General features: G+C 42.6%; 2 protein-coding genes and 1 pseudogene across 5 annotated transcripts; all 3 read left to right on the top strand.

The window, feature by feature from the left end:
* The first annotated feature begins 37 nt into the window (after window positions 1–37).
* LOC130189477 (procollagen galactosyltransferase 1-like) lies at window positions 38–17578 on the top strand. Of its 3 annotated transcripts, none has more exons than XR_008830804.1 (13): window positions 38–454; window positions 5099–5209; window positions 8643–8760; window positions 10232–10366; window positions 12434–12638; window positions 12753–12872; window positions 13609–13685; window positions 13791–13897; window positions 14331–14463; window positions 14769–14896; window positions 15457–15663; window positions 15762–16088; window positions 17416–17578. XR_008830804.1 is itself a non-coding variant. In XM_056408282.1 (12 exons), exons 1-12 carry the CDS (start codon window positions 84–86, stop codon window positions 16030–16032), a joined length of 1983 nt encoding a protein of 660 aa, XP_056264257.1. In that variant the 5' UTR covers window positions 39–83; the 3' UTR covers window positions 16033–16737. The 3 variants fall into 3 exon arrangements, 1 of the variants encoding a protein (XP_056264257.1); XR_008830803.1 differs by lacking the exon at window positions 17416–17578 and adding an exon at window positions 16216–16737; XM_056408282.1 differs by lacking the exon at window positions 17416–17578 and having other exon boundaries at window positions 39–454; window positions 15762–16737.
* Window positions 17579–18023: 445 nt separating this feature from the next.
* On the top strand, window positions 18024–21255 carry nxnl1 (nucleoredoxin like 1). 2 transcript variants are annotated; one of them, XM_056408300.1, is made up of 4 exons: window positions 18024–18133; window positions 20375–20636; window positions 20755–20844; window positions 20939–21255. In XM_056408300.1, exons 2-4 carry the CDS (start codon window positions 20401–20403, stop codon window positions 21228–21230), a joined length of 618 nt encoding a protein of 205 aa, XP_056264275.1. In that variant the 5' UTR covers window positions 18024–18133; window positions 20375–20400; the 3' UTR covers window positions 21231–21255. The 2 variants fall into 2 exon arrangements, with proteins under 2 accessions (XP_056264275.1, XP_056264273.1); XM_056408298.1 differs by lacking the exon at window positions 18024–18133 and having other exon boundaries at window positions 19632–20636.
* Window positions 21256–22981: 1726 nt separating this feature from the next.
* LOC130190272 (nucleoredoxin-like protein 1) lies at window positions 22982–25175 on the top strand (annotated as a pseudogene).
* Window positions 25176–25399: the final 224 nt, after the last annotated feature.

The following is a 25399-nucleotide window of genomic DNA, read 5'->3' as shown; positions in this document are numbered from 1 at the left end:
CTTCGGATCTCCACGATTCACGTGGATGACCTATTTTGAGTTCAAAACGGTGAATTTCACCGAAAGGTGACAAGTTTGCAGGTATGCTTCAACCAGTCCAGACATGCCCTTTAATTCAGTCGGCTCCTCCGCCATGTCGCCGCTGTCGGCACAACACAACAGCGAGACCCTCAGCCTCCACATCCTCCGCGTCCTCCTCTGTCCGCCGCGTCTCCAGCGAGTGTCTCTCCCCTGCCATGCCCCGGGTCACCTGTCTGCTGCCCGCCCTGCTGTTCGTCCTCCTGCCGGGCTCGAGCCGGGGGTATTTCCCCGAGGAGCGCTGGAGCCCCGAGTCTCCGCTCCTCGCTCCCCGGGTTGTCGTCGCGCTCGTCTGCCGCAACTCGGCGCACTCTCTGCCGCTGTTCCTCGGAGCCGTCGAGCGCCTCAACTACCCGAAGGATCGCATTGCGCTTTGGTGAGTGTCGTCGCTGCAAGCCGTTAGAAATAAGCTTTCGTTGTTAACGTTAATGATCGTGTCAAAAGTTTTAACAGTGTTTTTAATACAATTTAACTGGCAGTAAAATTCGACAGTGTTATTGGACGTGAGTGTGAGTGAGCTCACGCAAGGCAGCAGCAGAGACACGTCGGGCCCTTTTTTAGACACATTGGGACAACTCTGCTGCCTTTTGCGCGTGCGCTTTTGAGTGTTGGCCAGGTGGTGCCGCTGTGCAATTAATACCAAGATGTAGGGAAACGCACGAGCGCTGTACCTCACCACACTTTACAAATCAAATCAGCGGTGAGACGAGTAACAGTGTTCTGCGGGTTGCACCAGAAAAGTTCCATTGATTCACAGACGGTCTCTCTCGTGTCCTCTACCCAACCCTCCCATTGTATGTCCCCTCCCTCTTCCCGTCCCACATCTGCGTCTTACAGACTGAAAAAAAACGTGTTGTACAAAAAATAAAAATATAAATCGTGTGCAGCAAATGAATAAACCATGTCAGTAAAGGTGTCTGCAGAGCTACCAACTCTCACGGTTTCGCCGTGTGACACACGCTTTTGCATGTTTTCACACGCTCTCACGCCACACAACCAATATCTCACGGCAAAAGAAATTCTGATTTTGGGCCGAGGCGCGTTGGTTTCTTTTCAAACTCATGACGATAGATGGCGCTAAGGAGCGCATCTATAAACCTATTCGCTGCATAGACATCCTATTTACCCCAAAGAGTCCCGAAGTTAGCAACAGAAGAAGATTTTCAAACAGACACAACGAGCAGAGACTACGGTATGTTAATGCAGGGCTCTCAAGTGTCACGCATTGAGCGTGACAGTCACGCATTTCGGTCTTACGTCACGCACTCCCGCCACACATCGTATTTCTCACGCTGAAAAAACTCTCGGCTATTTAATATTTTAATGTGCCCTCACCGTGGAGGAATCAAGCGCTCCCCTGGAGTTCTGCTGTGAGGAGCCACTTATCAGCCAATCCAAAAAAAGAAATGGGATACACAATAGCCAATCAGAAAAAAACGTATCTGTTGTATCTGGGTAAGATTTATTCCAGCAACCAATGAAAATAAAGCATCCTGGATAGATATGTCACTCTTGCCTGTCTTCAAAACTTAAGAGCCCTGTTAATGACATGTGGTTCAACTCACTCTCTTAAACTTTAAATCTTGAAATAATGTGTTGTGTTTGTGCGTGTGATTTTGTGTGGTGATGTAAACTCAGCTGTCATAACAAGCAGCAGGAGAGCATCGTGTTAACCTCTTGGTATACTGCATGCTCAACACATCATGTATCACTTTATTTGCAGGACCCTCTCAAAAATTTTCATAACAGCTCTTTGAACAAGTAAAATGTATTATAAAGAATTTAACATAAAGACAGGACATTTGTGCAATAGAATTAGGCATGTTTTTGTAAATGAGAGTAGTTATTAAAAAACATTTTAATTATTTAAGGTAGCAAAGATGCCTCGTAAAAGACCTTTGCCAGGCCAGAATGCAGGGTACAACATGGGTACAACATGGGGACAACATGGGTACAACATGGGTACAACGCCACATTAATTCAAATTTCCTGATATTTGAGCCACCAACGTGTGTGGTTGCGTGCGCGGCAACATTTTGGTCACCTCCGACAAAATCACACTCCAAGGTTTTTTGAAAAGTTGGCAGCTCTGTGTCTATGTAAATATTTTTTCAATTCCTTAACATCAGGTCGATAGTCACCCAGCACCCAGCCTTCCAGATCCTTCTCTCCAGCTTTAAAAAAAAATGTTTTATAGGTCTCGTGTTATTAAAGATACATTTGCCGGAGGGGATAAGGCTCGCAGAATCAGTAACTTCGTTTAAATCACTTCTTAAAACACATCTTTAAAGAACAGCTTTTAAGTGATGTTGTCCTTTTATGCAGTTATTTGCTTCCCCTAATTTAGTTTGTCTATTTTTTATTTTATATTTGTATCTTACCATTCTATTTGTTTTGCTTTGATTCTCTGTAGAGCACTTTGTAAACTTTGTTTTTAAAGGTGCTATATAAATAAAGTTATTATTAATATTATTATTCTTTAATCTTTCAATGAGCATTCAGGCCTTACAGGTCACATTTTATTTATTGGAAACCAAGTTACCCGATAAAGGCAAGTAAGAGCCTCAAGCAGAATAGTGTTTCATGGGACTGTGTTTGGATTCAAACCAAACATGTTCACTCCGATGGCTTTACTGTTTGATCCATGGGCGGTGGGCCTCTTCTGAGAGGACATGTCGAAGTCTAATGTATTCAGTTGGTGCTCGAATGAGGGATTCAAGTGTCTGTGTGTGTTTAAACATACCAGCTTTGGATGTTGGAGCTTTCTTCCCTTGTATCACAGCCTTGGGGCTTGCATCTCACTATGGCCATGTAGCAGCGTGAGCTCAGGACACATCTCTTGCCTCAGTGGAACAGATACAACATATTTTTGAAATAATGCATGAAAGTCTTAAACCGAGCGTCTAGCCTGTCGATACCTGCAGTTATCACCCTGACGGGTGAAGATGGAGTATTTGACAAGCAGCAGCATAGACACACACACACACACACACACTCACACTCACACTGCCTAATGATGTGTGTGCGTGTGTATTTTCTGCAGGGCCATACAGGATGGATATTATCAATATATAAATCCGTTTTTATCTGTCGACTCTCTCTCTCTCCTTATCCTTCAGGCATGGTTCATTGCTGGCATGCGAGCACATACTGAATAAATCCTTTTTTGATTAGCTACCTTCTGCTCATTCAAAACATCACAGCAAGTCAGAGAGGGAACGGTAGAGAGACTGGAGAGGAGGGGGAGGAGGAGGGGGATGGATTGGCGAGATGGTCACATGTAGGCGTTTGGACGGCACTGCTGTGTTAAAGCACCGCAGCCAGATGAGAAACTAACACCTGCAGCACGCCGACTGTCACTCACTGCATGCCGGAGCTGCAAGAAAATCAATTCCTCTCATATTTACACGTTCTTTCTCTCTCTGGCTTCGTCGTTGTCGCTGCCCCTCCCTGGCACCAACTGAGATCTGTTGTGAAAACACAGCGACAGACGGACACCGACACTCCTCTTCATCAGCCTCTGTTGTCGGCCTGTGCTCCTCTTCTTTGTCCACGTCTGACATCAGTGATGTGCAGCTCTGCTCTAGACAACAAGACAATCACAGGGTCGACAGTAGACATGGATGATGAATCAATATGTCATCATCCAGGTTTTGGTTTTATCCTTGAAGCAGAGATAATCTGTATTTTCATATATAATAGTATGTATTTGTCAATATCCTGATTTGAGCTTGTTCTCTGGCCCTCAAAGAGCCCCAAAAATGGTATTAATTCCAGCTTTACGTTTGTGTTACTGTAAAGTGCAAAATCTTCATGAGCTTATTGGAGTGTAGTAGCTCTGATATTTGCACAGTCAATCGTTTTAATCATCATATTCACACTACTGATTGTTTTGAGTGTTTTCTAAGGCAGCAATTGTTGTTGTTTTATTATCTTCACATGTTGATATCAAGTTATTGTTTTTAAATAGGGCGGCAATAAACAAAATAAATCATCATTGATTAATTTCTTGATTATGTTCTTGATTTATTAATTAATAATTATATTATAATAATAATTAAGTCAGTGGGAAGTGAAACACGGCAATTCAATTACAATAATACAATGACCAAGATATGATGGAAAAGTAGCTTGTTTCGTCTAAATTGTCCAAAACCTAAAACTACTGACTTTACAATTACACCTTTGACAAATTAATGACTTTCAACTGAAAACTGTTGTCGTTTTGATTTTAATAATGATGTCGATCGACTAATCAATTTAATGAGTGAACATTTCAGGCGTAGTTTTAAATGTCATAAAATGTAAGTTTGTCAATATTGCACACTGATAACTATTCCATATTTAATGTTATTTAAACAAAAAATGGATAAGGACTTGAACTACTAGAAACATGTGCTATATCAGAATACATTAATCGAAACACAGATTCCGATAACCTTCACTGGAAGTATTTTTACTACCAACGAGATGCAACCACCATTTGAGGGTTTTTCACCAGCTGATGTCAGACCTGCATACCTCCAACTGATTGGGGTCTTTCAGGGAACATCAGCATGTAACTATCACATCTTACCGTAAGTGGAAGCATTATTCATTCAGAGGCATTAGCTCACTGCAATAAATGAATAGAGATCGGGAAACCCATCGAGCCCCCGTTGTGAGAGTGCCGTTTGAGTGACGTACAGAATAACTGCTGTCAGATAATTATGAATAAGGCATTACCGTGCACAGTGTTCACATTGCAGATGGTTTTGAGTGTTTTCTAAGGCACCAATAGTGATAGTCCCCGCCTTTTAATTTTCTTTACATGTCGATATAAAGTTTTAAATATAGGGCAATGCAAAGGAATAAAGGTGGAATCGCTGAATTTTAATGACAGTGTTCAGGAAAGTGTTTTTATGAGGAGCAGCCAAGACGTGATAATAAGTCAGTATGGAGACGAACACAGCGCTAGTGTATGAGAACTGTGCAGCCATAACAAAGCCCTGTTCTCTCTCTCTCTCTCTCTCTCCCACAGGGTGGCGACAGATCACAATATAGACAACACCACGGCCATCCTGAGAGACTGGCTTACCAAGGTGCAGAATGACTATCACTTTGTGCAGTGGAGACCTGAAGATGAACCCAGGTACTGTGTGTGGGTGTGTGTGTGTACGTGTGTGTGTGTGTGTGTGTGTAAGTTACTTAATGTGTCTATGTGTGTGGGTGTGTGTGTGTGTGTGTAAGTTACCTAATGTGTCTGTGTGTGTGTGTGTGTGTAAGTTACTTAATGTGTCTGTGTGTGTGTGTGGGTGTGTGTAAGTTACTTAATGTGTCTGTGTGTGTGTGTGTGTGTAAGTTACTTAATGTGTCTGTGTGTGTGTGTGTGTGTAAGTTACTTAATGTGTCTGTGTGTGTGTGTGTGTTTAAGTTACTTAATGTGTCTGTGTGTGTGTGTGTGTAAGTTGATTAATGTGTCTGTGTGTGGGTGTGTGTAAGTTACTTAATGTGTCTGTGTGTGTGTGTGTGTGTAAGTTACTTAATGTGTCTTTGTGTGTGTGTGTGTTACTTAATGTGTCTTTGTGTGTGTGTGTGTAAGTTACTTAATGTGTCTTTGTGTGTGTGTGGGTGTGTTTAAGTTACTTAATGTGTGTGTGTGTGTGTGTAAGTTACTTAATGTGTCTTTGTGTGTGTGTGTGTGGGTGTGTGTAAGTTACTTAATGTGTCTTTGTGTGTGTGTGGGTGTGTTTAAGTTACTTAATTCAATTCAGTTTATTTGTATAGCCCAATTTCACAAATTTGTCTCGGAGTGCTTTACAATCTGTACACATAGACATCCCTGCCCCAAAACCTCACATCGGACCAGGAAAAACTCCCAAATAACCCTTCAGGGGGAAAAAAGGGAAGAAACCTTCAGGAGAGCAACAGAGGAGGATCCCTCTCCAGGATGGACAGATGCAATAGATGTAATGTGTACAGAAGGACAGATTTAGAGTTAAAATACATTCAATGAATATGACAGAGTGTATGAATAGTTCATAGTAGGCATATTCCACGATGGAGACCTCCACGATCCATCAGGCAGATGGAGGTAGAGGAGGAGTGGGCGGAGTCTCAACAGTGGGCGAAGTCTCAACAGGACAGTGGCGTAGTCAGGAGCAGGAATTCCACGACCCAGACCTCGATGATCCATCAGGCAGATATGATCTATGCCGTCTCATAGGGTCCGATGACCCCATGAGACGTGAAGTCAAAAGGACTCCGGGGAGAAAGCAGAGTTAGTAACGTGTGATTGAGAGATGAAAATTCATCCCTAAGGAGAGAAAAAGAAAAAAGAATAAAAAGAGGAGATAAGTGCTCAGTGCATCCTAAAACGTCCCCCGGCAGCTATAAGCCTATAGCAGCATATCAAGGGGCTGGACCAGGTGAACCTGATTCAGCCCTAACTATAAGCTCTGTCAAAGAGGAAGGTCTTCAGTCTACTCTTAAACGAGGTGACTGTGTCTGCCTCCCGGACTGAAATTGGAAGCTGGTTCCATAAAAGAGGAGCTTGATAACTAAAGGCTCTGGCTCCCATTCTACTTTTTAAGACTCTAGGAACTACAAGTAGTCCCGCATTTAGTGAGCGTAGCTCTCTAGTGGGGCAATATGGTACTACAAGCTCCTTAAGATATGATGGTGCATCACCAATCAAGGCTTTGTACGTTAAGAGAAGAATTTTAAAAGTGATTCTTGATTTTACTGGGAGCCAGTGCAGAGCAGCTAGTGCAGGAGTGATGTGATCTCTTTTCTTAGTTTTAGTGAGAACACGAGCTGCAGCATTCTGGATCAACTGAGGGACCTAAGAGACTTATTAGAGCAGCCTGATAATAAGGAGTTGCAGTAATCCAGTCTCAAGTAACGAACGTGAACCAATTTTTCTGCATCTTTTGAGACAAGATGTGCCTGATTTTGAAATATTACATAGATGAAAGAATGCAGTCCTTGAGATTTGCTTTACGTGGGAGTTAAAGGACAAGTCCCGATCAAAGATAACGCCAAGATTCTTTACAGTGGTGTTGGATGCCAGGGCAATGCCGTCTACAGAAACCACATCACCAGATAATTGATCTCTGAGGTGCTCAGGGCCGATTAAAATTACTTCGGTTTTGTCTGAGTTTAACATCAAGAAGTTGCAGGTCATCCATGTTTTTATGTCTTTAAGACATGCTTGAATTTTACCGAGTTGGTTGCTCTCCTCTGGTTTTATCGATAGATATAGTTGAGTATCATCTGCATAACAATGAAAGTTTATGGAGTGTTTCCTGATAATATTGCCCAAAGGAAGCATGTATAAGGTAAATAAAATTGGTCCAAGCACAGAACCTTGTGGAACTCCGTGATTAACGTTGGTGGTTATCGGCGTCATCGTTTACAAATACAAACTGAGATCGATCTGATAAATAGGATTTAAACCAAATTAGTGCCGTGCCTGAAATGCCAATCGACTGCTCCAGTCTCTGTAACAGGATGTCATGGTCAATGGTGTCGAATGCAGCACTAAGGTCTAACAAGACCAGGACAGAGAGGAGTCCTTTATCTGCTGCCATTAAGAGGTCATTTGTAATTTTCACCAGTGCCGTCTCGGTGCTGTGGTGTTTTCTAAATCCTGATTGAAATTTCTCAAATAAACTATTATGATGTAGAAAGTCGCACAACTGATTTGCGACCACTTTCTCAAGGATCTTGGAGAGGAAGGGGAGGTTAGAGATCGGTCTGTAGTTAGCCAACACCTCTGGATCCAGAGTGGGCTTCTTCAGGAGAGGTTTAATAACAGCCACCTTGAAGGAGTGTGGTACGTGGCCTGTTAGCAGAGACACATTGATAATATCTAATAGAGAGCCGCCAATTAAAGGCAAAACGTCTTTAAGCAGCCTCGTCGGGATGGGGTCCAAGATGTGTCTGTGTGTGTGTGTGGGTGTGTGTAAATTACTTAATGTGTCTTTGTGTGTGTGTGTGGGTGTGTTTAAGTTACTTAATGTGTCTGTGTGTGTGTGTGTGGGTGTGTGTAAGTTACTTAATGTGTCTGTGTGGGTGTGTGTAAGTTACTTAATGTGTCTGTGTGTGTGTGTGTGTGTGTGTGTGGGTGTGTGTAAATTACTTAATGTGTCTGTGTGTGTGTGGGTGGGTGTGTGTAAGTTACTTAATGTGTACGTGTGTGTGTGTAAGTTACTTAATGTGTCTGTGTGTGTGTGTGTGTGTGTGTCTGTGGGTGAGATGTAAGTTACTCAATGGGTCTGTGTATGTGTGTGTATATATGTATGTGTGGGTGAGATGTGTTACTTAATGGGTCTGTGTGTGTGTGTGTGTGTGTGTCTGTGGGTGAGATGTAAGTTACTTAATGTGTGTGTGTCTGTGTGGGTGAGATGTAAGTTACTTAATGTGTGTGTGTGTGTGTGTGTGTGAGACGTAAGTGACAATGCGTCTGTGTGTGTGTGTGGGGGGGGGGGGTGAGACGTAAGTGACTTAATGGGTCTGTGTGTGTGTGTGTGTGTGTGTGTGAGACGTAAGTGACTTAATGGGTCTCTCTGTGCATGTATCAGTGCCTTTGAAGACGAGACGGGGCCTAAGCACTGGAATAATCTGCGGTATGAACACGTAATGAAGCTGCGCCAGGCAGCGCTGGAGACCGCCCGTGAGATCTGGGCCGACTACCTGCTGGTACGTCCTCATCCACTCAGCAGCTTCATCATAAGCCTCCTGCTATTAGGCTCTCTGGGTCAGACGTCTCTGGGTCAGACGTGTGCTTCCTTCGACTCCACGGTGAAGGCTGTCGACGAATGAGCAGAGCTCAATCTTTTACATAGAAAAGAAAAGGAGCTGCATTGAAAAGACAGCATGTATGGGGAATGAGTAAAGCCATGTTTTAGACTTGCATACATTTTCAATGACTACTCACTAATGCACATTATTATTTATAATGTCAGAATTTCTACTTAGTCTTTAAATTTAATCTCCCAGAGATTGTTCCTGTGATATGTGCAAGTGCTTCTTTGTGTTATGAATAATGCAACATACTGCATAATGAGCTGTGCTGATGTAATAAAGTAATGGAGGAGATGGAGGCAGGAAACGCCCCAATGGGAAGGAGAGGGGTGGAGTTCAAATATTTGTTTTTAGGCATGCAGTTAAACCCATGATTAGATTTTTGTTACCACTAAGTTAACTGGTAATGTCGTATGGAGTAATGTTGCTATTGTTACAATCATTTTCATATAACACAGGCATTAATTTAGAGATCGGCAACATGTTTTCTCACGCCTCAAGATCCAGAATTTTTTTATTTTCCAATAAACCTCGATGTTTATTTCAACCCAGTCAGGTGTTTTGATATATTTTAACGCTACCTGTCAATCAGTCAGCAGTGATTTCTTTTTTTCCATAACTATGATGTAAAATGTGAAAAAAATAATATAAGTTATATCAGAGTTTTATAGCTGATGCCAACATATTTGAGTGTTTAAAAAAAACTTCATATGACTGATATCTTCTTCTGTCTTTTCCAACATTTTGTTAGGATTCCTTAAATTTTGGCTATTAAAGAAACTACGAACCAGATGTGCACTGAGCAGGTGAAGGCGTATGCAATACGGATGCTTCTAAAAAAAACTACCCAAGAAATATTTTTGGCAATTCTCTCGGGCAAGTTTTTTTAAATTTATTGTCCGACATGTAGGCCAATATACTGGGATAAGATAATACCAGCCAATACATCAGCCCCACTGATGAGTGGTCAAGATAAAAGACAATAAGTACAGTTTATAATCTTATGTAGAGAATAAACTCAACTTGATGAATATGAAGACTGAAGAGAATATATAGGTTGACTGGGAGCGGCCTTCATTTACTGGTCTGCTCTGCTGGGACACGTGGCGGTAACCACACACATCAGCAAATGAAAGTGCCTCTCGTCTGCCAGGCTGGGTTTAAATCCTGGGCTGTGGGTTGAAACGGGTTAGGAAGCGGCACATTATGTCCACAGACCTGTGTGATCGAGCCGTGTCGCCGCGGCCCGATCAATCATTCAGTGTCAGCGGGGAAGGAGGTGGGCATTCGGTCCGTGCTTGCATGTTCACGTTTTGTGTGTGTGTGCAAGTCGTGTCGATATTGTGCCCTTCTCCTCCGTCTGCAGGTGGCCGACTGTGACAACCTGCTCACCAATGCGGACACGTTGTGGAAGCTGATGAGTGAGAACAAGACCATTGTGGCGCCGATGCTGGAGTCCAGAGCGGCGTACTCCAACTTCTGGTGCGGCATGACTTCACAGGTACCGGAGAGGTTTAGTCTTCATGCTACACACACACCTTCACATCCACTGTGTATATGTGGTATGAATACTCTGCGATGACAAGAATATTTAGAAATACCATGGTGACCAGATTAAACATTTATAAATGGAGAATGACTTTCTTTAAGACAGGGGGGGCGTTAGGCCTATTTTAGGGGCCGATCATCATACTTAACTATATAATCCACGGGCACTAGGACCTTGGGGAGGCTGCTGTGCCGGGTTTTCTCACTCTGCCAAGTAACATGACAGCCAGATTACAGACAGGAGTTTAGCTCAAAGTAAATGATGCACGGACTATATATAATATATATATATATAATATATTGGTAGTTGTTAAGGTGTGTTACCTGCTTACATTTAGGTTTACTTGAGGCAAATGAAAGGGAAACTTAGTCTTAGTCTCCACTGAGCAAGAGTGTGAATAAGCAAATTCTAAATACAAGAAATAACTATCGAAATCTCTCTATTCATTGCATTAATATATATTATTATTATATTTTTCCATTGAATTGTATATTTGACACTGAACCAGTTCATCTTTATCTCAGTGATAGTGTCCAAATGAGCATAAAATATCACTAAGACCCTGAAATTCTGTCCCTTGTGTTATCATAGACTGAATGCAAGAAAACTACAGAGCAAAATCACTTTCTGATTGAACCAATCTATGAACTGTCTCTAATAATGGATATCTGGACCCCCCCAAAACAATATCCATACATTCCCCATCATACCACTACCCTTGGGGCTTAGCCCCCCTTTTATTTGAATCCTACAAACGCCCATACAGAATATTTGTATAATAGTCTTACAATTATACAAATATTCTGCATGGGCCTAGAATGATGAACGGTGTGTTAACAGCTTATTGTTCTTATTCTTTACATATTTACAGCACATGGCATAGGTTCCTCCTCCCGTTTACTCTTAACACACAAACCCAACCAACAGACCGTAAAGATGAATCAACATTGTCATCGTCTCCATATTGTCTTTAATGCAGTCCTGATGAATAATGGAGCGACTGCCTCCTTCTTAACACATAAATATGATCTAGTGGGAATTTCACACTTCATTATTTTTTCGTATGCAGGAGGAAATCAAATTTGTGCTAATAAGTCACACTTTCGATGAGTCAATTTGAAGGCTTAGTAGAGTTTCTTATTGCATTCAAATGTTTCATCTCAGATTACTGGGCCGGATCTGAATGTTCTGCTGAATATAGTTTGTAAATTTAAGTAAATGATTAGTATCACTGGTAAATTAAACTTTTCTGATATATTAGTATTTAGCTCTCATAAAGATTAATATATGAATGGTGCACACACACACACACACAGGCCACACAGCTCATTATGTTCAATTTGCTCCACCTCTGTTAGTTCGTGCATGGTTTCACCAGATATTACAGAACTATAAGCCACCGTGTCTTTTTTTGAACATTGCCTCCTTTTTTAATAAAGATTATTCAACAGCGTGATGTTTTTAACATGCAGACGCACTGCTGTGGCACATCGGATGTATCGGGCATCACACATGACCACAGACGGTGCTGTCTGTGATCTGTGGAGACAGGATGCCTTTGAGAACTCCTCTTTGCTTCTTTTCAAATCAGAGTGGACATAAGGACACATGGACGTTGTCTATCCTCCAGCACAGAACGAACCAACTCACCGAGAGCCGGCCTCTCATGTTCTTCAACGGCAGTTAATGAGCCTGAAGCAGCCTGAAGGCTAACGTCACCGTCTATTCCTATTCGTCAGTGTTGTCCAGCTTCATTCACTCTCATTTCACAATTAAAATATATTCTTCTCAGCAATTTAGTAGTAAAGTACGCCGTTTCAGCTAAGTCTTCTTCCTGTAACTGTTACACAGACGTAGACTTTCAGCAGACCATTTTCTCAGTCAAATATCTCAATTCAAGCGCCCCCCCCCCCCCCCCCCCGACAAATCCTCCCCAGCTTGATGTTTCATTCGGGAAAAAGGATTTGTTGTCAGGAGACCTGTGTGTAACCGTACAGTGTTTGTGTGCACTCCCTGCAGGGTTACTACAAACGCACACTGGCCTACATTCCTATCCGTAAGCAGGAGCGGCGTGGCTGCTTCGCCGTACCGATGGTCCACTCCACCTACCTGGTGGACCTGCAGAAAGAAGCCTCTCGTCGGCTGGCTTTTTATCCACCACACCCACAGTACCGCTGGGCCCTGGATGATGTCATCGTCTTTGCCTACTCGGCTCGCATGTCAGGTGAGAGACACAAAGGCAACAGAGATGGAGCTTGTTATCTGGAGGGCTGCTCAATGTCTTTTTTAGAGATGTCTGTCGGCGAGTGTTTTTATTTTCTCGCTTTTATCTTCTCAGAAGCGCAGATGTATGTGTGCAACAAAGAGACTTATGGGTATTTCCCAGTGCCGATGCGTTCCTCCGGTACGCTGGAGGATGAGGCGGAGAGCTTCGTGCATACTCTGCTTGAGATCACGGGTGAGTCGAGAGGTCAAAGAGCAGAAATATTTCTTTGTGTTCCACAGTCTTAGCGGCGGGGCTGTGATTACACCTGCTTGTGTCTGTGTTGGTTGCAAATGTACGGATCGTCTGTTCCTCTGATTTCATCTTTAACACCGACATGCTTGCGCTGCTCTGCAGGCTTTTGCATTTATTTGAATTTGAAGTGATGTGAGTGTTTTTGTTGTTGTTGCATCCATCATGAAAAACTAAGACATGTTTTCCAGAAGAAGCTTGAAGTTGCGAGGTTACAGTAAGTTATGAAGTAAAGAGCTATTACCATAGCAACGCAATATACCGCACGCCTTTGCTTTTAAAGCTACATACTAAATGAGATGATGACTCTCGCTAGAGATTTTTTTTTCTGTTCAAGATGTTGAAGGTTCAGCATTAAAAAGCTGTTCAGATGAGACCTTCAGTACACAGGAGAGGAGACAGAGTGGGCACTAAAATGTGCCATTGAAAAAAATACAGCCATAGCTAACGTTTGACTGTGGCTCTAGAATTCAGGCACTCAAAAAATAGATCTCACTGTATCGTAAAAGGTAAATGTAACTGCCCTTTACTTGACATTAGTGGATGCATTGCCGTGTATAAAATGAATGGTGGATTTAGAACATCTCCCGCGGATCCCAGATCCACATTTTGTGAACCCCTGTCCCGCCACATTTCACATTCTCTTTGTAACCGTTCCCCCTTTTTTCTTTTTTCAAAGTGAAACACCCTCCATTGGAGCCCTCCAGCTTCCTGTCTCTCCCTCCCAAGCAGCCTAACAAGATGGGCTTTGATGAGGTACACACACTCAGTCGCATACACACACACACACACACACACGGAAACACGCACAGTAAGCGAAGCATATGTGTGAGTTTTTTTTTGCATTTTCTGTGCACCCAGGTGTTTATGATCAATCTGGTGCGCAGATCTGACCGTCGTGAGCGTATGCTGAGAACTCTGTATGAGCAGGAGCTCAGCTGTAAGGTTGTTGCTGCTGTGGATGGCAAGTACGTTTCTCCTCCTCCTCCTCCTCCCCCACTGCCTGTGTCTTCCTGATTTGTGCCTCTGCAACACGCGGTGTAGATTGAAGTAGGGAGGCTGAGCTGAGAAAAACAACCAGGTGGAAAGTAGCGGGTGCATGTTGTCAATTAGATATTCTGTGAACCACATAGTTTGAGCTCATCTGTGAATATAATATGGCTCTGATCCCTGTGTTGGCTCTCCAGTCGGTAGATAACAGTTTTACATATTTGATTGTGATCTTCATTTAAAATGTTGAGAATTAGATTAGAAAAAACATTTCGTAAGGTACGCATGCATTATGCTCCGTTTGTCCCATCGCTTCCCATTTTCACACACACACACACACTCACACACACACACAAGCACACACACTCATCACATCCATATGATTTATTGTTTCCCTTCTCTTTCCCTCAGAGCTCTGAACCAGACGGATATAGAGTCAATGAGGATTAAGATGCTGCCGGGTTACAAAGACCCTTATCACGGTCGGCCCCTCACCAAGGGTGAACTGGGTTGTTTCCTCTCTCATTACAACATCTGGAAGGAGGTGAGATGCTCGGGCAGGCCCGGGGGCCTCTGGGGTCTACCTGTGCACGGTAGATAACGTTTACTACCGAACAACACGGTAACTCAGTTTGTGTGAGAAGTGGCAGCTCGGTGAGCGTAATGAGCTCCTTTTTATTTATGTTTCAATAAATGCACCGCCGTCCACGGAGTAAGGCTTCTCGGCACGAGCGAAAAGAGCCCCGAAGTCGGCGATACGTCTTCACGTCCGCAGTCGACAACATATCAGAAAATCACACGCACTTACGGCAGATTCAACATTTTGTTTCTTTTCCATCCCGATGACAGATAGCAGATCGCGGGCTGCAGACCTCTCTGGTCATCGAGGACGACCTTCGCTTCGAGGTGTTCTTCAAGCGGCGTCTCCAGACGTTGCTGCAGGAGCTGACGACGCACAAGCTGGACTGGGATCTCATGTGAGTGATGTAAAACACCGTGTTGTAAACAGACAGGATTATCGTCCCCCCCCCCCCCTTCCCCGAAATCCATCCATCTGTCACACATGATCACGTGATGAAGGCACTTGTGGGAATTATGCATTTCAGCATCACACTACGGAGATGCTGCGGCATTTTCACGTTAGACTGATCACTGTCATAGATTCCCGAATTAGGAGGAGATATTTACACGGAGTAAAAGTACCATTCATTGTCTGCATAGCGACAAAGTGGGAATAGGCATGACAGTCTCTATTTTATTAGAAACATCTAATTGCCGTTTTTTATTTATGCCACATTAACCACTATTGGAAATCTAAAGCCTAAAGATGATATAAAATATGTTACAAAATGCTTAAATCAGTTCAGTTGTGAATTGTATGTAGATTTAGGATGAATTCAATAGTTATGGTGCAGTGCTTTGCTCATTAACTGACCGCATCATTTTGTTTAAATTATTTGAATTTGTTTCTGTTTTCTGGTGTTACTTTAGTGCTTGTGATATTTATTGTCCCTCTTCTCGTAAACTCTAAATACAGTTACATTGGGCGTAAGCGGATGCAGGTGGACCACCAAGAGAAGTCCGTACCAAACATCCACAATCTGGTGGAGGCGGACTACTCCTACTGGACACTCGGCTACCTCCTGTCTCTACAAGGAGCCCAGAAGCTGCTCGGGGCAGAACCTCTGGACAAGTTGCTTCCTGTCGATGAGTTCCTCCCCGTCATGTTCGACAAGCATCCAGTGTGAGTACAACCCGTCTGCCCCTTCATCTTCTATCGGTCTTTTTTATTCCGTCCTCTCGCGCCCTTGTTAGTCTAACCACGTCGTCTCGACTCCTCAGTTCCGAGTACATGGACCACTTTGAGAGTCGGGACCTGCGTGCGTTTTCTGCCGAGCCGCTTCTGGTGTACCCGACCCACTACACCGGAGACCAGGGCTACATCAGCGACACGGAAACATCGGTGGTCTGGGACAACGAGACCGTCGAAACGGACTGGGACCGAGCCACGTCGAGGAAAACTCAGGAGCAGGGAGAGCTGAGCTTCGAGGCCCAGAACTCTGACGTACTGCAGTCTGAACTGGAGAACTGGAGCGCGAGGGACGAGCTGTGATGAAGACGAGACACAGACCGAGATGAGGACGAGGGAGATGGAACAAAGCTGTGATGGTGAGGAGGATGGAAAAGATGGAGAGAATATAACAGAACACAGGAGAAGAGTAGATGGGCACAGGTTAGGTGACTAATGCTTCTCCTTCTATATTTCTATATCCATCTTTTTGATCTTTCTCTTCAGAGATGAGGCGAAGATGCTCCTCCGTTGATCACAGCCTGGTCCAATAGTAGTTACATGTTTTTAAATAGTATTTCGCCCAGTTGTATCCAAAATCATATTATGTATAAAGTCATCCAGAGTAAATTTCTTATACAATTATGAGTTGGAAACAGTTGCAGTTTAGCCGAAATCTAAGACGTCTCTAAAGGACAACTTCACATCCCTTGATTACATGGGAAGGCTTTCTATTGACTGTCTTCTGTAAGTGTTACATTAATAACTTTTCCGTATGTGTTTTTTATAAATTTAACGTCAAACCTTTTTTACACTGATAACAGCTACATATTGGTTTAGTGTTTCAGTTTTTCCCCCATAGTTCAAGATGCATTTTTAATTAAACAAATTCAGCTTGTTGTTGCATTTTCTTTGATGATCAGACAAACAAATGAATATATATATTTTTTGTAACTTTCCATGTTTAGTTCTTTCAACACGCGTGTCTTTTATTTTCAACCAAAGAATGAATAAACACTTTTAGAAGGATTGGTTGTGATGTTTCTGTACTGGATGTAGCTTGTTGGACTATAACTGACACACATTGTGGGTCACGGACGTTTCTTTAATCAATGCCTGCTGCTGTTTGCCTTCCCTGCCAGTACATAATGGTCAGTTTGGGCAGCAACAGGCCGCCATTACTCCTCCTCCTTCGCTGTATTTACACAGATAATAATGTACTGTTAACACCTGACGCAACAAATATGTTGTCATAGAACTAGAAAAAGAGATCGTAGTTGGCGAAATTACCCTTTACTTGCAACACCGTCACGCTGTTCTTGGGCACAGCTGGGCTTTAAGCTAAATGCTAACTCGGCATTAGCATGCCTAGTGAGCATTTAGCTTAAAGCATGCTAACATGCCGAGTTAGCATTTAGCTTAAAGTATGCTAACATGCCGAGTTAACATTTAGCTTAAAGCACAGCTTTCACTGGCAGCCTGCTGTTCAGCTAATTAGAAATAGTATTACTCTATTCTATATAAACACAAAGAACCGCTGGGGCTGATGGGCATTTGTCTATATATATATATATATATGTGTGTGTGTGTGTGGTTTGTAGTGACACACGTCTGTGACTCAGACTAATCCTATTATATTACTCTCTCTCTCTCTCTACTCCCCCCTCTCTGAGATTAACTCAGGTATTTTCTGCTTGTGCCCTGCAGATCAATAGCCACTTTTCTACAGTAGGACCTGCTGGGGCGTTGAGTTAAACCAGACTCAACTCAAGCTATCGACCTTCTCGGTTCATTTCCTCGAAGCTCCGCATCCTGGCTGTCAAATCATCTCGATGACAGGATGCAAAAGAATCAGTAAATGCTCCGAGGGGTAAATGAGTGACGTCTGTAATTAGTGAGTCTACAACTAGCAGCGGTTAGGAGGCGTCACTTGGATGCTGACATAAAACATATCTTTTATTATTTTTTATTTGTCTCCTGTCTGTCTTTCTTTGCACCATTTAACCTGCATGTCAGTCCTCCTTTTGCGATCCAATTAGTCCTTTACTTCATCCTTGCTTCCCACCTCCCCTTTAAGTAATAAGATTGCTACTGTTGAGCTGGAGTTTGAAAAGCCCACAGTACACACGCACGCACACGCACACACACCTACACACACACACACACACGCACACGCACACACAGGAGCAACATTTGGCCCGGAATTACAGCACTGCCACACCTCCAGCTATCTGTAATCTCTCTCTGTAGACCACAGAGTGCCGGGTAAAGACGGGGCGAGGAGGCAGTGAAAGGTGCACAAAACAGAACAAACTTCACAGGATAAAGGAAGAAATAAAGCAAAATCAAAGAAATAGGAACAATGGCTTGAAAGCGAGGAGGAACTGGACACATTTCTTTCTTGTAGGAGTGGAGGAGTTTCAAGGTGAGGTAAATTACTTGTGGTATATATGCGGCTGACACCGTTCATACCAAGATTGATGGTCTATTTAATTGGCAACTAACAAAGCAATGCAGTGCCGCAAGTGTATATCAGGTGTGATCGACTGAGCTCCAATAAGTGGATGGGATTAATGTGAAATAACTTTTCTAAATGTAGGATTTAAGATCTGACCTTTTTTAGAGTCTTTCAGTAAATCCTCTTTTTTTTTTCTCCACGTAAGATGCAACGCTGCTCAATTTCAAACATATTCTCCTACATCAGGCTTGGAAGTTTCCGTCGAGAGTTGTAGTCTCAAATAGATCTGGCACAGCTCATGGCCAGAGAGCCAAATCTAATTTGTGAGGTTATCGCTGTCAATTCACAGCCTGCAGCGACTGCTGCTGCCACAGTGAAATACAGGCTGCAGCCGAGTCAGATAAAGCACATTTTAGAGAGGTTAGGCCTGAACTTCTATATACTAAATTTACTTTTTGTTCTGAGCCATAAGTCAGCATCCCGCAAAGGGCTGATTCATCCTGGCTGTGCTGTTGTTTTATATATATATATATATATTTTATATTATACTTTATAGACTGGATGTCCTTCAGTCGGTTGCAACACAAAAATGATCATCAGTCTGTCAATGAGCAGCATCACTTAAAGGGCCAGTGTTTAGCTTCAGATATCAGCATAAATATAATATGATATTCATAGGCATGTTTTGTTCGGTGTATAATCCCCTGAAACTAAGCATTGTGGTGTTTTCATTACCTTGGATCGAGCCATTCATATCTACATGCTGAACACTCTTCACCATATTGCACGTTTTTTTTCCACCTCATACAAAAACTTTCGCCAAACAACGTCTGACTTCCATTGCTCTTAAAATAGTGTGAATATAATAAGGAGTCATGGCTCTGAGCATGACGAATAGCGTTACCATGGTTTTTGGACAGGGAGGAATGAGTAGAAGGCTACACACTGTCCTTTACAAGGGAACCTTTAATTAAAATAGGTAGTTATATTAAACCTTTTTAAAATAGCTGTTTACATTTCTCAACCTTTCTTTCCGTTTAATGCAAGTTTTTTCCTTCTTCCTATTGCTACAAAAAACTCAACCAATCAAACAATATGCTTTATTTCTCCAGAGTGATCCACCAGTAATTGAGTATTCTATTAAATAAAAAACAAAAGACAATTAAAACCGTAATAGTCTGTTGATCAAGTGCCCAGATTTCATTATATATCTGAAAACCTGTTGAGTACTTTGTCCCTTTGTATAAATGTTGCCACCATAATAACTGTCCACATGAAGGCAATTTAGGACACAATGATGAGATGAATAAATGTTTTTTCTGCATTTAAAGAAAAAATATTAAACAACAAAATGTTGTTATCAGTCGCTCATCAATTACAAGCCTCTCTACTCTCCAAGGGACAGAAACCTTCTTTTAAATGCAATTTCATGTATTTTTATGGATATGAATCACTAGTTGCTAAATGTGCTGATAATAACAGCTGCTTTTGTTCTTAAAAACCATGAAGGGCTTCAGCTGCAACAAAACAGATGTGTTCTATGGGAAAAAGTATGTTGTTGTTGTTCTGGATGAACATAGAAGAAATATAAGCAGTCCAGTATAAACATGTCTTTGTTTGCGGCCAGTGGTATTTGAACGAGCGAGTCATGATGTGTTCTTGTGCTGCTAAAATCTATCAAATGTGACGCAACCACACCCACACAGCACAGATAAAGCAGATTTATTGTATGCCAAAACTTTTAATAAGCAACAGATGTTTTTTACAAACTTCGATGTTTGTCTCATTTAGTCGTGAATATTTAATACCTTTAAAATCAGAACGTGCACCACAATACAATGCGACCACAATGTGCGTATTCACAATTTCAAGAAAAGAAGAAGAAAAATCCATACTCTTTCCAAAAGTGCTTTTGCTGCCTCTCTTCCCAAACTCATATATAGATCTCCACTGAGTGCGGTGACTTCACACTCTGTGGGAATATTGAAAGTCATTCTGGGAAATCACTGAAGAAATAAATTCCTGTGGCTGCATCGACAAAAGTCTCAAATGATCTCTTAAAAAATATCCAGCAGTGTAGCTTTTGTCCTCGGGATGCAGTCGGCATATGGGGTGCACGCAATGAAACTGAAGCGTGATAAAGATAACACATTTAAATGGTAACACACACATTATGCATCTTGTATTTCACCATCCCGTCTCCGCCAGAGGGCCTTGACTCTTCTCGGGCCGTCATGGTGGACCTGTTCCTAGACCGGGTTCTGGTGGAGAACAACTGGGACCAGGATGAACTCAACACAGAGCGAGAGATCGTCGGGATCCTGGAAAACCGCATCTTGATGCTGTTCTTCGCATCTGCGGAGTGCGAGAGGTGCCGGGACTTCCTGCCTGTTCTGAATGACTTCTTTAAGAGGCTGAAAGATCCCGCGTACATTGAATACCCCAAACTGCTCGCACTCGTCTACATCAGGTATCCGTACCTTTTCTTTCCCCTTTATCTCCTTGATGCACACACGTGAGCCACATTCACAGTGTTCTTAATCATTCATACATTTCCCACATCTCCATCCATCTCCCTCTCTCTCCAGCTTGGACCAATCGGAGGCTCAGCAGGATAGATTCCTCAAAGAGCTGCACAAAAAGGTTCTGTTTTTGGCTTTTGATGATCCATACAGGAAGTAGGTGAAGAGAAGCAGAGAGTCTGCATCGTTTTTTTAATGGGTTTTTCTTACCGTGTTAATCGCTATACGTGTGTGTTGTTCTGCTTGTCAGAGAACTGCGGGCCAAGTTTAAGGTGAAGGACGTACCGACGGTGGTGGTCCTCCGTCCCGACGGCTCCGTCGTCGCTCCGGATGCTGTGCGGGACATCTGTCGTTTTGGCTGCGACTGTTTCAGAGACTGGCAGGAATCGGCGGAGCTCATCGAGAGGAGCTTCATGCTCAACGAGGAGTTCGACAACCTCAATATGAGAACTGCCACCGAGCCCCTGAGGAGACTCAAGTACAAGACGGAGGACGACAAGAGGAAGAAGCAATGGTGGAAGCTATGGGGGAAGGGCACGTGAGGAGGGGGAGGAGGAGGAGGAGGTGAAAGATGCAACATGCGATAGAAAGAGAAAGGAGGGAGATAAAGGAACATGGCGGAGAAGATGAAGAAGCGAAGGGATCAAAGAACCAAAAACACATGTTTAAATACGTATGATTATAGTCTTGTGTTTGTTGTCTTAAGCCTTTAAATCCAGCCTCATTAATAATTAATCCTTTGTCACTGATACTCCAACCTCTTGACAGACCCTTTGAAAAACATTCTGTCTGCATGGTGGGGCGGAACTTAAATAAATGCATACTGAGAGGAGCTGCTGTGTTGTGATGCTGGCATGTAGCATAACTGTGCCGTTCTGCACAGATCACACACAACTTTAAAGGGAATTAAATAAGATTCAGTCATCATAAGAAATATGCTACGACCGTTACTGCAAACTATACATATATATATATATACATATATATTTATATTTTTTAATTTATATTTTTCTTATCCAGTCTTATATTACTTTGTCAAGTAATGACAAGCTACAGTGACTAAGCGTGATCAGTTTATCCCATGAATACGTCCATAAGCCCATATAAGTCCGGCTTAGAGCTCCGTGTCTGCTGGATGTGTGTTCTTTTTCCCCCAAATGGCCCCCCAAAAAAATTCATATTAATTGCAGCTATAAAATAAATGTAGGCGCTGGCGCCTGCTGGTATTTAAAATGAAAATCTATATTTTGCCAAGCACCGTGTGTCCGTTATTTATAGCATTCTATTTGCCATGTTAATTATGGTGTGTCTCTTAAAGCAAATCTTTACTTACAAATATACATATACAGTTGTCAAATATGAGTTGTATTGTATCTAAAAAAAAGCAATAAAATAAAGTAAATATTCTGCTCATACAAACTTTCTGTGTGTGTGTGTGTCTCTGCTGTGTATGAAACATTCACCAAACACACTCACCAGATATCCCCTGTGGTTCTGCTCCTCTATTAGTTACTGAATATTAAAGGTCACTTCATTAAGGTCTCCCTGTTATTTTTTCAACTAAGTCTCTCATGCTGTAATTTCTATGCTCAGTCGCATGCCTTCACACACACACACACACACACACACACACACACACACACACACACACACCTGCACGCGCACACACACTGTGAGCACTCTATGTCTCTTGTCCCTCTGTCACCTTGTCTTTCCCTCCCTCCCAGACGGAGGAGGGGAGGTGGAGCGCCGACACACAAAGGAAGAGGGAGTGAGCAGCTACAGACGTCAAGGTGAAGGAGACAGGAGACACTCAACGAGGGAACATGATATAAAGTGTCAGGCTGGGGACCCGATTCAATTGCGACCGAGTTTGAAAAGAAGAGGGAAAAAAAAGATATTTCGTGAAGCTGTTTTTTTTTGTTGTGGATTTGTGGCCTCGAGGGGAGATCATATTTGTGATAAGTAAGCAACTGTGAGGATTATCCCATTTAACAGCAAGCGAGATGGCCCATATGATTAATGGGAGGTTTGTATTTCTGACTGAGTGGGAACGCACTAGCTCATTTATAGTCATCTAATAATTGTATGCTAGAGTTGCAACTTTTTCAAACAGTTCTCATGTGTGTTTTGGTTGGTAGTCTGCTTTCTCATATAAGAATGCCTTTAAAAACCTGTATTCGATCTCTTCATTACACTCTATAAATATGTTTCTGGTGTCTTCTTCATGATTTTCCGTGAAACTAATGTGCATACATTGTTTGTTCATCACTTCCTGACTGTAGTCGCCATAATGGATAGGGGAAGAAGGATGGAGAGGCTTAGGAAGCACAGGTTAGCAGGGCCGCCTTTCAATCAGGGGGTTGGTGGTTCAATCCCCGCCCGAGTTGATGTGTCCTTGAGCAAGACATTTAACCCTGAAATCCTCCCTGTAGCTGTGTCTACAGTGTATGAATATAACATTATTTTAAGTGGCTTTGGATACAAATGTCAGCTAAATGACATGTAATGTAAAGGTGGACCTGTTTGTAGGACCCTGTTCAAGGACCGGGATGAGATGGACACAGAACCAGAGATTCTGGAAGCAGAACCGCACCCTCGTGCTCTTCTTGGCATCTGCCGCATGCGAGAGCTGCCAGCGGTTTTCTCCCACGCTCTGCGACTTCTTCAAACGACTGACAGATGAATGTTATGTGGACCGCAGCTGCTCAGCTGGTTCTCCTGTAGCTACAACGCTCACACACATTATGAGTTGTTTAAACTCGCATCGGAATAAGTAAACATTAGTTTGCTCAAGTTCTTCACGTGCATGTGTAATCATGTACACGGAATATTCCCATCGTATCGCTTGCTAAGGATAAGGATATCATTCTCTTACTCTTTCTCAGGTATTTCCTTCTCGTGTGTTCCTATGTTTGTGAGAACCACATGTCCTCACAAGGCAGGAATATACACCGACAATTTTGTGTTTTTTCATTAAAACTCACACTTTTATTTTTATCAAATGAATTGAAAATATAGTCAAGACATTGAAATGGTTAGAAATAATGATTTTTATTTGAAATATTCATTTTGTTCTTCAAACTTCTATCTCAAAGGAAGGCCCGTTGTATAGCTTCTCTCACCAGCTTAACTGTTTTCAGCTGCGCTAACATAATAGCACAAGGGTTTTCTAACCCTCAGTTGGTCTTCTAAGGCGATCAACACAATGTACCATTAGAACACTGGAGATGGACCTCTATACACCGATGTAGATATTTCTTTATAAACCAGATGTTTCCACCTAGAATAGTAATTTACCACATTAACAATGTATAAAGTGAATTTATGATTAATTTAATGTTATCTTCATTGAAGAAAAAGTGATTTTCTTTGAAAAATAAGGACATTTCAAATTTGTTTCTAATTCAATTCAATTCAGTTCAATTCAGTTTATTTGTATAGCCCAATTTCACAAATTACAAATTTGTCTCGGAGTGCTTTACAATCTGTACACATAGACATCCCTGTCCCAAAACCTCACATCGGACCAGGAAAAACTCCCAAATAACCCTTCAGGGGGAAAAAAAGGGAAGAAACCTTCAGGAGAGCAACAGAGGAGGATCCCTCTCCAGGATGAACAGATGCAATAGATGTCATGCGTACAGAAGGACAGATTAGAGTTAAAATACATTCAATGAATATGACAGAGTGTATGAATAGTTCATAGTAGGCATATTCCACGATGGAGACCTCCACGATCCATCAGGCAGATGGCGGTGGGGAGGAGGAGTGGGCGGAGTCTCAACATTGGGCGGAGTCTCAACAGGACAGTGGCGTAGTCAGGAGCAGGAATTCCACGACCCAGACCTCGATGATCCATCAGGCAGATAGGATCTAAGTGACCCCAAACTTTGGAACGGTAGTGTATAAATTCAAACAAACATTTGGATGGTTTCCAGTCTATCTTCCTCCATCTCCCGGCAACGTGATCTTAGATTTTCCTCCATCTGTCACTTTGGACCAGTCACAGGAACAGCCAGAAAGCTTCCTTAAAGAGCTGCCCAAGAAGTGCCTGTTCCTGGCCTATGAGGACCCCTACAGGAGGTGTGTGGGCTCGGCCAGTTAGTCGTGTCCACAACCTGCTGGTGGATTATTCTAATGTAAATATAGCTTGCTGTTTAAATTCATTAGCTGTATGAACATGTGCGTGTGTATCCACAGGGAGCTGGAGGTCATGTTTAATGTGGGGGAGCTGCCCACCGTGGTGGTGCTGCGCCCCGCCTGCTCCATCCTCACCCCTAATGATCAGCGAGGACTTGATGCGGAAGTCCATGCGCAGCCGGACTGACCCTGTGAGGAGGCTGGAGTACAAGGTGGAAGATGAGGAGAAGGAAGAGCCGAGGTGGAAGGGAAGATACAGAGGTGGATGGAGGACGGTCGCCATGGTGATACAGACCAACAAGAGGATACAAGGGGGGCTTTTTCTCAAAAGTTGCCATGATTAGATTGATTGAGGATGCTGCCAACATTACACGGTTCAGTTCAACCAAACAAAACCTTTTTAAATAAAATCTCTTCTCAGACTACTCACATTTCTCTCGCACATCAAACTGAAGTGTTGGCGACTTGCTTTTCTATATCAGAGACAACGGCTTCGATCTTGCCGCAGACATATCTTTTGTAAAAATGGTGTGATATGCCAACAACCAATAAAAAGTCATGTAAATCT

The sequence above is a fragment of the Pseudoliparis swirei genome, chromosome 24, assembly GCF_029220125.1.
Source record: "Pseudoliparis swirei isolate HS2019 ecotype Mariana Trench chromosome 24, NWPU_hadal_v1, whole genome shotgun sequence".
In the NCBI taxonomy this organism is placed as follows: Eukaryota; Metazoa; Chordata; class Actinopteri; order Perciformes; family Liparidae; genus Pseudoliparis; species Pseudoliparis swirei.
Note: the sequence above shows the minus strand (reverse complement) of the source record. Positions and strands in the feature narration are given on the sequence as shown.

Excerpts from the sequence above, each read along its gene's own strand:
- LOC130189477 (XM_056408282.1), top strand. The coding sequence starts at position 84 with ATGCTTCAACCAGTCCAGACATGCCCTTTAATTCAGTCGGCTCCTCCG. Across the intron at positions 10,367-12,433 it reads GGTGCGGCATGACTTCACAG|GGTTACTACAAACGCACACT; the intron begins GTACCGGAGAGG and ends CACTCCCTGCAG. Across the intron at positions 13,686-13,790 it reads ACAAGATGGGCTTTGATGAG|GTGTTTATGATCAATCTGGT; the intron begins GTACACACACTC and ends CTGTGCACCCAG.
- nxnl1 (XM_056408298.1), top strand. The coding sequence starts at position 20,323 with ATGGTAACACACACATTATGCATCTTGTATTTCACCATCCCGTCTCCG. Across the intron at positions 20,637-20,754 it reads CTCGCACTCGTCTACATCAG|CTTGGACCAATCGGAGGCTC; the intron begins GTATCCGTACCT and ends CTCTCTCTCCAG. Across the intron at positions 20,845-20,938 it reads TTTGATGATCCATACAGGAA|AGAACTGCGGGCCAAGTTTA; the intron begins GTAGGTGAAGAG and ends TCTGCTTGTCAG.